General features: G+C 45.0%; 1 protein-coding gene across 1 annotated transcript in view; it reads left to right on the plus strand.

Annotated features, from left to right (window-relative positions):
- The first annotated feature begins 807 nt into the window (after positions 1–807).
- LOC119385944 (lachesin) overlaps positions 808–13,106 on the plus strand; it is a 356,455-nt gene continuing 344,156 nt past the window's right edge. Inside the window, exons 1-2 of the mRNA XM_049414168.1 lie at positions 808–1,364; positions 3,499–3,582. Of these exons, the coding sequence (XP_049270125.1) occupies positions 1,235–1,364; positions 3,499–3,582 (214 nt within the window). The 5' untranslated portion in view covers positions 808–1,234. The remainder of the gene's footprint in view (positions 1,365–3,498; positions 3,583–13,106) is intronic.

Consider the following 13,106-nt stretch of genomic DNA (forward strand, 5'->3'; position numbering starts at 1 on the left):
TATTTCATATAGATAAGCCTAAACTTACCTGACATCCTGGTTGTGAATATTAGTATCAGGTTCACTTGGACGATTCCTGTTTATATTCTTTCTTTTCTTAATTGTTTTCTTCCCTTCTTCTGGTATCTTTTAATCCTATTTTCCATTCCTATACAGAGTGGCATGTAAGCCGTTATATACACGCTGTCAAATATGTTTTTCCAATAAAGAGCATATATATCTTTCTCTGAGATGTCAGAATTCAGTTTTTGTTCTCATATTCATTTAAGTTGGTTCATTACGTGCGTAAGCGTAAATTGCGTCTCGTTATGTGGCAGTTCAACGCTTGTGACTGCAAGCACGTGCTCATTTCCAACAAACCTGCTTCATGATTGCAGAGAGCAGTGCGCAACGATAAGCATAATTCAAGGCGTTCCTCGTGATCCTTCCGTAGTTTCGGCACATCCCATAACTTATTGTTAAAATTTTAGTTTCCGTCTTCGAGCACGTCTGGCCTACAGAAAAAAAACCCAACTGGCGACACCTGCGTGCCCGCGTCGCCGATTAGGAGTTCCCGCGGACCGCAGAAATGCGCGGCAGCGCGGCGATCGTCCCGAAGACAGTCCCGCAAGCTCAAAAGAGGCTCAGCAACGACCCCTCAGCCCTCGCCTTCACTCTGTACTCTCCTCCTTACCGTTCCACAGCGGCGGCGCAGCGCGCGCTCTCAGCGACCGCACGCGCATGCCCAGTGAAGCCGCGGCTTCTCCCCCTCCTCCTTGTCTGAACCCCGCGATCGCGACTCCACGAGGACCCGCTGTCAACACAAAGGTTCGTGGGGAGATCGGCAGCGCACGCGCGCGGCTGCTTCAGCGGCATCCGGAGTTGAACGCGCGCACACGCGGTCGCGTTGCTTCTCCGCCACCGCTTCTCAGCTGTGCCGTTCCTCTCTGCTGTTCACACCCAGTTGCTGGTGTTCTTGCACTTTCAGAAGGGGTATGCGATATCGACGCGCTGTGCGAGCCGGGTTAGCGGCTCAGCGCTGCCTATACACCGCTCTCGTGGGAAGTGCCACGCCACGTGATTGCCGGCTGTGACTCGTTCTCGCGCGCTGCCTGCCTGCTTTTCCTCGGACTCGTTCTCAGCCGAGTTTACTTCCGCCTAGTAGTCAACCAGTGTGGATTTACGCTTGTCGTGTGTGCTTAAAAAACACATAGAACAACTTTAAAGAAGACAGGAAAGGAAAGAGAGATAGCATATGTTTGGAGGCATGATTGCGACGCCTCCGGCATCGCGGACGGCCTCGCTGGGGCTTTGGTGGTGCCTGTGGTGGCACGCGCGGTGCCTTGTCAGCGTGGGACTGGTCCATGCGGCGTGGACTACTGGAGGTGAGTTTACGCTCAGTGAGTGCGATGTGTTTGTATTTCGTTCAATGGAAGACCACAACTTAATTAAGGCGAGTACGTCCGCCGCTGTGGTCTAGTGGCTACGGTGTTGTGCTGCTGACCAGACTTTAGGTTCGATCCCAGCCGCGGCGTTAGCATTTCGATAGAGGCGAAATACTAGATGCCCGCGTACTGTGCGTTTGCAGTGCACGTTAAAGAATTCCTAGTGGCCGAAATTGCCCGCAGCGCTCCACTATACAGCGTCTCTCTAGCCTGAGTCGCTTCAACCAAGGAGAGTACTCTTGTGGTACGTCACTTGCTCGAATACACAAGTTTATGGGCGTATTATGAAGCGCTAGGTTGTAGAAGAATCGCAAGCAAGCAGTATTTGTGTGCTCAAATACACAAACTACAAACGAAAAAGTGGTAGATTAAAACTGACCTTTTACGTAACATGTGGTGTTTACTACATTTTTCGCTTAATGAATGACGTCATTTAACCCGCCACGGTGGTCTAGTGGTTATGGCGCTCGACTGCTGACCCGAAGGTCGCGGGATCGAATCCCGGCCGCGGCGGCCGCATTTTCGATGGAGGCGAAAATGCTTCAGGCCCGTGCGCTTAGATTTTGGTGCACGTTAAAGAACCCCAGATGGTCAAAATTTCCGAAGCCCTCCACTACGGCGTCTCTCATAATCATATCGTGGTTTTGGGACGTTAAACTCCAACAATTATTATTATTAGAATGACGTCATTTAAAACAGCGCACCATTTGGATAATAGGAAGTTCATTGTCAGGATTAAGATCATGACAACATTTTTGCAACTTGCCTTCAATCGCGAGTAGCAACATGTCGGTATAAAAAAATCAAAAAAAGAAATCTAGTAAAAAATAGGATGGTTCCGGCCAAGCTAGGCAACGTGGTGCGAAAAATGGCTGAATAAATAGCGTTACCTTTTCGTATATTTCCCCCAATATTTTGTTATGTAGGCGTAGACTTACGGTGGTGCTGCGCTCATCCTTCGTAATTATTTTGTAATCGGCATTCTTACGTTTTGCGATAACGTAGTGGTCACATGACAGCGTGTCGCTTCTTCTGACTATGGTAACATGAAAATGCATAAAAGTAAATAAGAAAGGATACAGCCATAATGTATAAAATGAATATAAAAGCTAAAACACCGCGAATAGCAATGGTTCCCAAGAAAAAAAAAGACCCCGTTGAAGCGACAGCGATCATTTCCTAGGCGCAAGAGAATCGACAACTGGGCTAGTTGGTTGAAATGTAGGGTTGAACTTATCTAAGCGCACACAGACGAAGACGAAACAAGGGGGGACAACAGGACCAGCGCGTGTCCTGTTGTCCCCCCTTTTTTATATTATGACAGTATTTCATATTGTTACAAGCCGTGACGAACAAGCAGGAATGATCCATCGAGTTATGTCGATATTACGATAATACGTCAGATTTTATACATTATTACAGTATTCTTTCTTATTTACGTTTGTGCATTTTCACGTTACCATGGTCATTTTCAGGTTACCAGGTTTTTCCTAGGCGCGTAACTTTACCAGAGCCCGTATTTACAAAAATGGACTTACGCTACAAATGTTTTCGAAAGAAGTTTTCGAGCGAACGTGTCAGTGGGCGGGACATTAGCGAATGCACGCAGCTAATGGAAGAAAGCACTTACCAAGCGGCAATCTGTGGATTCCGCGCCAGACGTCTGCTTAAGTGTAACGAACGGGTTAAACCACGAAATACTTGGTCAGACTGTTCTCGTGACTGAAAGTCATTGGTAGCTGTGGTCTTGGCAGTCTAGACAAAGGAAACAAAATGAGAGCCGATGGCGTATAGGTTAAGGTATGGCGACAACATCACCCTTCAATCATCAACTGCGTAGCCGTTGACGTTTCTTTGGCACGCGGCTCCGTAACGTAGGTACCGCACCTGTGGATCGTAAAGACGTGCTGGTTACTATGCCAGCTAGTGATCTGAATAATTGTAATTAACTACCGTATTACTAGTAACTCAAAAGAGAGAGAAAGAAAGGAGGGGCTGTTTTGCCACGCATGCAATTCCTGTGCACGTACATTTTATTTTCAATTTGAATTTTCTTGTTGCTTTTATGGCGCAGGTAACAAGAGCGCCGTGCATCACTATGGCAGAGCCTTCGGGAGAGAAAACAGCTACCTTGCTTCACTTTACAGCTCTTCCAAAGGTACGTAGGATGGCGTGTATTGTTTGCGCAGTTAACTTCTTTTAAAGGGACACTAAAGGCAAATAACGATTTATGTCAGAGTGAAGGCTCAATGTATGACAACGTCTAAAATGGCAATATTATCAACAGCAGTGCCCTACTTACCGAGAAATTAAGCTAAATGTATCACACGATGAGCGCCACGAGTGGCACATTTTGAAAATGATCCGGATGACGTATGAGAGTCTGCCTACAATTAATCACTAGTAATCAATCTAGCAGCAATAAAAAAAGAACCTTCCGCGCATCAAGAGACGTAATAAAATGCTACTTGTTCGTTTCTGTTTGATTCATGGAAAAAAGAACCTCTTTGGCGTTGCCATGGGGGACGCCGCGCGTGGTTCAAAGGTTCCGTTTTCGCCGAACTGCGCTTCGCCCGGCGCCCTGCTTCGCTCACGCGGTCGTGTCTCAGTGGTAGTTTCGGTATCGCGTACTGCCGTGTGCGTTTTGCGCGCTCGTGAAAGTCGCTCTAACAGAAAGTTCGACAAAATGCCGCATGCATGTGATGTTGCTGGATGCCCGAATGGCGCACGCCGCCAGTGCACGCCGCCGCGCAGTAAAGGCGGGCAACGTTTGGCACGGCAGCAGTGACGTGTGAAAGACTGATTTCAGGCGGGTGATTTGAAGTGCGCTAACGCGATGCGGACCACTAAAACGTGATTTTATTTCAAAATAAGCACTTCCTTGGCATAATAGTAGCACTACGAGGTTTCTGGACCGCTATTTCAACAATCAACGTCGATTTAATATTTGCCTTTAGTGTCCCTTTAAGGAAGTATCCGAAGGCAACGTCGGTAACTAAACTTAAGCGACGAGGTAACTGTGCGCAAGACACTACGAAACAATACGAGAAAAACTATGTCAGAAGGTACCGTGACATCAACCTTAAATTTCTCAAGATATATCTACGAGTGCGTAGGACTGATTGCTCACATTTACAGCATAATGCCACGTTCACGGCGAAACACTCGGCGATATAGAATAACAAGAACCGCGGAACTAGAAAATGTGTTTGTAGCTGATCGTAGTAGCGTCGTGCCACTAATAATAATAATTAAATTCATCGTTCATGTGACATTCAATGCGATGAGAGAGATCGCAGATAACACCTTTCAAATAGTATTGGAACTTTGAAGGCGCACACTGAGTAGTTCCATATATGCCTGTACAGACCTGCGTTCTCAAAACAGTTCGTATGGTTAAGAAGGTTCGTTTGAACAGGAGCTAGTCATTCGGGGTAGAAAAGATATCATTAGTAAAATTGAGTGGTCAAAGGCGCATAGTTCCTATAAGCGACAGCTTTCTATATTCATTCTATGATTCAACGCTACCTACGTGCTCTGAATTGTTATGTAACTTTCACGAAACGTTAATGCTAATTAAATATATTCAGGAACCATACTTAATGGGCGATAAAGGTGGAATGAGTACGTCAGATCCAGGAAGTTAAAATTTCTTTAGGGTGCGAGTATGGTAGAACGTACTCAAAATGATTTGCAGCGCAATAACTAGCTTTACATATAATGACATTTTTTTACGATGTAGTACATTATAAGTGCTTCAAGAGTCGAACTGCGGGGTAGCTGCAGTTGCGTCAGAAAAATACCAAACCTAACCACGTAAAAAATAGTTAACAAATGTTGCATAACTTAACTCTAACAGGGCATGGCAGCACATTTTAATATTCGGTCGACGACAGTTTTAATGCAACCCGCTGGATATAAGCCAGCATATATGCAAGTATGATCAGTATAGTTACACAAGATAAATCGATTGATTTTTTTAAAATTCACGTTTCGATGGCAGTCTGGCAGCGGGACATCAGTGCTAGGGGTAACATTAAATTGCACTTTCCTCACAACTATATCAGAATTACTACAATTAACTTAAACCTATAAAATTAACGTTTCCTCTGCCTTTCTTGACTATAGTACCTGCTAGTTTTCATTAAGGTTGTTGCGTCAAACAAAGAAACGAGCCCTCAAGATTCCTTTCTTTCAGATATTACGAACAGATGCTTATGAATTGAAAGTTCGTGCAATCCGAAATATGAAGAAAAAAAGATCCATCCCAAGAATTTCATACCTGTGACCCGCCTAAATGAATACACCTCCAGCACACTCTCACTCTGATGTCCTAACCAACCTATCTGTATGCATAATCGACCAATATCCACGCACTTTCGATTTTCTCTTCTGCTTATAGCCTCCATCCCCCTTCTTTTGTCACTATGCATGGGTCGATTGTGGTAACGTTTCGTTTTCCAGATTAACCAAGCCTCCCGGGCACCTTATGGCGAAGGCGCTACTTGTTTGAGATAAGCAGTGCTAACAGCGTTCTAAGCACAAGTCTGAATGACGACTCTGCACGTGACATTTGTTTAACTTAAACGTTGGGATTTTATAACGTCACTTCGCATCAGCGCCCTTTCATAATGCACCGGCGCTATTATTCGCTGGATGATGCCGATTGGCTACTGCAGTGTGCACCAGCACAGCATAACGGTGGTGATCATAACAGGGGGGCGGCCGTCACACCCCCTCGTGCCCCCCCCCCCCGCCCTCTTGGCGCGACCCTGACAGGGAAAAGCATACTTATAGTGTGAAGTCTGTCTATCACCGAATGAAGGAGGGTGTAGAAGTAGGCTTCCCCGCTCGTATCAGCTTGCCGTGGCGAAGCACACTTTACCGGTGATTTTCAACGAATTGAACATTTTCGAACACACTCAGTAGCAGACATTTAGCGCGTGCATCAAGCTCCTTGACCTAATATTATTTCTGTTTGATATCATCGGCAGTTACAGGACGTGTTTACTCTCAATAAAATGTCAATTAAATTTCTTACAATGATCCCTAGCTGGTCAATATAAATTCAAAGCTCTAGGGACTTGCCCTCGTAGCCCGAAAGGTTACCTAAGGTGGTTTTTCCTTAAGTTCGTTCATTGGCGATAGCTTGCAACTACTTACTATTACGTGAAAAGGAAAAGCTACTGAACTCCTCTGTGAACGGCACGGCAAATGACTATTGTCATGCACGAAATCGTACAGAGCCGCGCATGTAACGCGCACATAGTGAATGAGGAACTTTACAAAATCTTCAATGTGGGCGCCTGTACGTGCGCACGACAACTACAAACGATGCGTCAGGGATTCAGAGAATCCGTCTTGTTAACCAGGAACATTTGGTTGAATATTAAAGATCGCGTGCGGCGGGTTAGTTATTACATGGGAGGTTGTAACAACAGGACATCCCACGTCACCGCTGCAATGAAGCAGACAGGCGTTAATGCGTTTTACGTGTGTTTCGAGAGCACAACGCGCGTGGGACGTAGTTAGGGACGAATGAAACGTGATAGCCGGACCACGCGTCCCGCTGTAGGTGCTGCACAGAGGTCAACACACACACGCACACACAGTCACGCAGGCACACATCTACACCAGCTTAAGCCCCGTTTGACCTAACGAAAAAGAAAAAAAGAAACGTACCGGCACATCACCGCTGCGCACAGAGCGTACCCAAGGACACGCTGGCTCGCGTCATTGCGTTTTGCTCGTTGACGCCTACTCCTTTTGAAAAGGACGGAATGGACCGCAGTTGTCAGTAAAGAGCAACTGAAAATATAGAAAGAACTCGAAACCCACGGGTACAATCTTTCAGTGTCTCCTGCACTGCCGCGTTGAACACCCCGGTGTGCTCAGTTTTTGACTGATCTGCAGCAGCCTGCGCTTCTAATGTAATAGCCGCATCTACTGCACCTGCGACAGAGAAACCCCAGCGTGGATTGGACACACCGTTGGCCCCTAACTCGAATTGCGTCGCAAACGTGCCCCGTCTTTTGTTCACCGTTGACACGTACGGGTGACTAGCGATGCAAGGTAGCATTGCATCAAGCAGGACGCCGCTCTAAATCTTTGGCAACGGTAACGGTTTTTATATCGAACGTACTATTTTTATGTGCTCATTTATATCACTCGTTTACGTTGTGACTCAACGCGCGAAAGATACGGACACCGATGTAAAAACATACTACGCGTAATCTGCGCGCGTGGAGACTTGCGCTAGTTAATTGACCAGTGGCGTACTATTTCACCTTCGTGTAGTCAGCGATGTCGGTTAGAAGCATAAAGCGATAAAAGAACGAAAGAAAACTGTTTTTGAAATTTCTCGAAGCCGAGGTTTGACTACTCCATTCACGGTTGCAAAATAGCACACGGTAATCCATAGTAAAGTAGAAAACTATTTTATTATTACGGGCTCAGAAACTGAAAGGCCGTCTCATTTATAAAATTAAACGACCGCACCATATTTACGTTTAAGTTAGTATTGTGTTCTCTGGACCCATTTCTACGACTGTGGCTACTACCTGGTCTTTTCCGGGAGGAAGATACAGTGTTGTGCCGTCTGCGTCTGGGTGTAGCATTCACCAACGCCTACTCATTTAAGATCGAGATGGCCGACAACGCAGAGTGCAACGACTGTGCCGTTGATGAAACTATTGAGCACCTTTTGTGTCACTGCCCGGCGTACGCAAACGAGAGGCTTCACCTCCGCACTGCACTAAATCAACTGGACAGAACCGCTTTCGCTGTCGAGAAGATATTGGGACCATGGGGCCGCCCATCATAGTTCCGAGTGGCAACGAAAGCGCTGTTGCGTTTTCTCAAGGAGACCGGACTGATTCGCCGTTTGTGATGTCAAACGCTGAACTGTGACGTCGGCTGAAAGAGTGACTTTTCTCTCCTCCTCTCTAACTTTCCTTCCCCCTCCCCCCTTTCCCCAGTAGCACGGTAGCCTACCGGGCTCAGCCCTGGTTAACCTCCCTGCCTTTCTTCTCTTCTTATTCTCTCTCTCTCTCTCTCTCTCTCTCTCTGGAGTGGTTGACATTTTGCTGACGGTGCAACAGCCGGTGCTCGCGATTGAAGCAAGTAAGCAAGAGCTCTTAAACATTACCCTCCGAGACATTTTATCACGGATATGGATCCCTTCCTCCTTTGTTTGATGTCCATGAAGTTTACCTGTAACTATACAGCACGCTTACTAAACACAAACCCGCCACGGTGGTCCTAGTGGTTATGATGCTCGACTGCTGACCCGAGGTCGCGGTATCGCATCCCCGCCGCGGCGGCCGTATTTTCGATGAAGGCGAAAATATTGAGGCCCGTGTACTTAGATTTAGGTGCAGGTTAAAGAACTCCATGTGGTCGAAATTTCAGAGCCCTCCACTCCGGCGTCCCTCGTAATCATTTCGTGGTTTTGGGACGTTAAAGCCCAACAATTATGTTACTTAACACAAGCAAAAATAAAGTACCAAGCGAGTTCGGTCTCTCGTAATTATTCGCTCCTTCTTCCCATTGGAGCAGTCTTAAAGCACATACATACAAGCAGGGAAACCCTGTTTGCAGGTTTCCAAAGAAAATAAAGGCGTTATGTGCAAACGCCGTCCGATTCAGTGCAAACACCGGACAAGACACAATTTTGACAGGCTTTGTCAGAGCTTGTCGCGGCATCGGAAATATGAGAAGGAAGCAATGCACAAGGAAGGAAATGCAGTTAGGAGGTGACAGGAGAGGAAGCGAACTCACGATGTTGGAGTGGAATTGAGTTTTGATTGTAGAGCAACAACGCCTTTTGTTTTAGCCAAGAACAGGGGTGGGCAAGGCAAAAAATGGCGAGCGCCGGAAGAGCCTGTCAATAATTTCATTTCGCAAGCTGTCACAGGGAATCGATTTTGTTCCGTACCGCTCGGAGGGCTTCAATATTGGTTTTCTTTTGTTCCTGTTTCGCCGACATTACTTTTTTTGTTATTGAAGAGACTGAGATGTTGAAGTCAAAAGCGGAAAAAGCTTAAGCTTACGCAAGAGACATCGCGTTGACTTTTTCGCGAGTCGTATAGTAACGGTGAACGGCTTCCGGATTCGTCCTAAAGGCGTGAGTAGTATGTACGTTTTATACATCGCACATGAAACGACCTGTCGGAGACTTACGACTCGGGAAACTAGGTGCACGCTTGGTCACGTGAGTATTGCACATCGATACATGCGCAGTGTTCCTGTTACGCTAAGCGCAAAACTATGCTATCTTCTTAGCGATCAATGGTAGTTGACAAAAAAAAATTATTAAAGGTCACCCTGTCTAGACACTTGTGCTATTATTATAGTATAAAGATGCGCCGGCGTACGGTTATAGATTATCGACTTTTCTTCTACCGTTTCAATTCTTCTGGCTTTAAAAATAACTTGTAGATGTGGGAAGGAAAGAAGGGAATTTTCGAAGGCTCGCTTCTTTGTTTGACACAAGCTTAATAAAAGTTGAGGGCCCCGTTTTCAGTATTTATACTCTAGGCCCCTCATCTGTATACACGTATTATGTAATTAACCCTTATATCACCAATAAACTCAAATTCAAACCAGCAGATAATAAACCCAAGGAAAGTATAGGGAATGTCAATTGTACTGTTTTAAGCGTATTGCTGTAACTTTGCTGTGATATAGAAGTGAAGAAAGTAAAGTGGACGAAAAGATAACTTGCTACTGGCAGGGACCGAACCTGCGACCTTCGAATTACGCGCCCGATGCTCTTACTTTACTTTCTTTCGTAACTACTTTGTTAGCAGACGCCTGCATTGCTTTGTCGTGCTACGAAAACGCTATAAAGTAAATATGAAAGCTATAGAATGTAAGAAAATTTATGAAGCTGGAAAAAAAGCTTGTCGTTTGGCTAGGGTTGGCTGCTTAGAAAAGATAACATGGGCAATGAAAGTGAAACTGAATTCAATTTTATCTTTTTGATTCGAGGACACAAGACAAAACGCTGCTAACAGAGCCTGACAGTATAGTTCTGCCCAGTAACAATGCAGTAAGAGTAGATATAAAGCAATCGCATTCTGTACATACAAACGGTTACACAAATCATAGACGCATATAAGAAGTCGGGTTCGAATTGACTTCAGCCATAACTAATTAGCGCAAAAAAAGGATAACGGACGAGGTGAATAGGACAGACAGGACGCGGCGCTAAACTTCAGCGCACACATGTACACAAATGTAGTACAAAAGAGACAATAATCTTTAATGAAATTCCCGGAGATGTTAGCCTGGTTTATCGCCTGACCCGACACTCCAGGTGCCGGGTGATGACTATGATATATACAATGATCACATATACGCACGAATAGTATGTACAGCCACAAACGCACATATATACATGAAATAGTCATTCGCAAGCTTTCGTTAAGTCGATTGTTCCTCAAGAACACCAACAGCGCTTTTGTGTTGCGCATCGCACAACCACTGTCTTGCCACGGGCCGAGAATGTGCCGCAGCTCCAAGCTCAAGCCGCACTGCAAATGAAGTGCGGCCTTCAGAATATGTCGTTCGGCGTCGTAACGGGAACAGTCGCATGAGTACAGGCTTTGAGTCTTCCCGAGTGTTACATGTGGTGCACGTGGGACGAGTCCGACTGCCTGATCTTGTGCTTGGACTTTAGCTTTTATATGCCACAAGAACTAATCAAGCAAGCGGAAACGCGCATTCGCCGGCTGAGACTCGACGTTGCCTGTACGAAATACTTCAAGCATGTATATAAGAAAACACACACATGTGCTCTACTGTTAAAATATAGGAGTAGCTCTGTCAACCTACTCACCAAAAATGCCAGATATTAGTCCTTCTGCAAAATCGTTGAATTACTGGATATATGATTTGAAGTACGTTCTTCACGGGTTCTACATGCTGTCTGCGTATGTAACTTTTGGTGTTTTTGATACTATTAATGCGTAGAAAAACTAACACATAGCTGGACGGTGTAAGAATGAGTGACTTCTCGCTAGAATTTCTCTGTAAGGGAAAATAATATACATGGTTGCTGTAAAAACAACTAGCTTTTGTACATAGCTTAATAAAGGAATAAATAAAAGCAGTGGCAAGTGTACTACTACGCGGAATCTTGCTGTCGGATTCAGATTTATCGGTCATAATAATTAAGGCACTGAAATACAATGAAGTGTTCACCTTTTTTTTTTTTTCGAAAGTGTAGCTGAGCGATGCCTACATTTCCCCGAGAATACAGTTACGTAATGTAAGTCTCCGGCTGACATAGAATTCCGCATTAAGCCTGTTCTCGTCAGACTTGTTCCACTCGCGTATTATTGATGTCTGTCCCAATATTACATTTGAAATATGCAGTTATGAAACTTGAGCGATGCTGCAACAGGTATGCCCGATATTCAACTTGTTCTATGTAAACAGCCATGAAGCATTTCACGTACAGGTCATCTTCATACTCCATCCGAGAATTGCATGCAGGTCGTTCCAGCGTGTTACATTTCTTCGTGCGTTGTCCTTTGGTATTTCACCGCCTTTAAACTGTGACTCGATCGGAGAGCGAGAAAGAAAAATGGTGAAGGAGTGGAAGGTTTTCTGGCGCTTCTAGTCGTCCTGGATGACGTCACAACCAACGGCAGCCAATCAGAGCGCCTACCAGATGCCGCGCTCCTCTCTTGACTCGGGATGTGAGCCGAGAGCAACGGCGGCCCTGATAAACAAACATCAGAGTACCCCGTTTACCGGAAATTTACGTATTTATTTTTTACTCAACTTCCGAAAGCCCTACAAAAAAGTGTCATTTTATTCAAATCGCGACCGCCCACCAATATTTTTTGCACAGTACGATGCTTCTGCCGTTGTCTCCGAGCGCCGATAGGAAAGAAGAGCAAGGTAATCATGTCGGGGGACAAGCGGTCGACTTTTTGTAATCACAGGCCTGAACGCGCCTTTCCATCTTTATTTCATTCTTTTTTCTTTTCTCTTTCCTTTTCTTCGTTCTTGCTAGCCATGCATTTGCCACCGGGTGTGTTCCTTGTAACGTGAGTACATGCAAGCGTCATTTTCCCATCAGAAGGCGCTTCCGCAGTTAGAGACAAGAAATATCATAAAGTCGAGTTCTGCGGGCAGGGCCACTAATTAGATTGTAATCTAGAGTTGATTAAAAGCCAGTTTTCCGCGTGATTTTCCAGCTCAGAAAAAAATGTCTCCGATTAAGAACTTCTAGAGATACCGTTTTTCATCGTGCAAATATCATTTGTGTGTGTGTGTGTGTGTGTGTGTGTGTGTGTGTGTGTGTGTGTGTGTGTGTGTGTGTGTGTGTGTGTGTGTGTGTGTGTGTGTGTGTGTGTGTGTGTGTGTGTGTGTGTGTTTTATGCTCATGCCTTTCTACCAGTCAAGCAATGCAGCGTTCACTATCGGCTTGACTGAAGAATAATTACGTTGGTGACGTAAGCTCTCCGTTCTTCATTCAGTTATGCAAAATTTCTCACTGATACGTGTAACAGTGTTTGTAAAAAAATTACCACGTAGGCAATAAAAAAGAGTAGTAAAGTCAGGTTAGTTGATTTTATGTAAAAATTGTTATTTATTTATTTATTTATTTATTTATTTATTTATTTATTTACTTATTTATTTATTTATTTATTTATTCGATAGTATACA

Source organism: Rhipicephalus sanguineus, chromosome 3, assembly GCF_013339695.2.
Source record: "Rhipicephalus sanguineus isolate Rsan-2018 chromosome 3, BIME_Rsan_1.4, whole genome shotgun sequence".
Classification (NCBI taxonomy): Eukaryota; Metazoa; Arthropoda; class Arachnida; order Ixodida; family Ixodidae; genus Rhipicephalus; species Rhipicephalus sanguineus.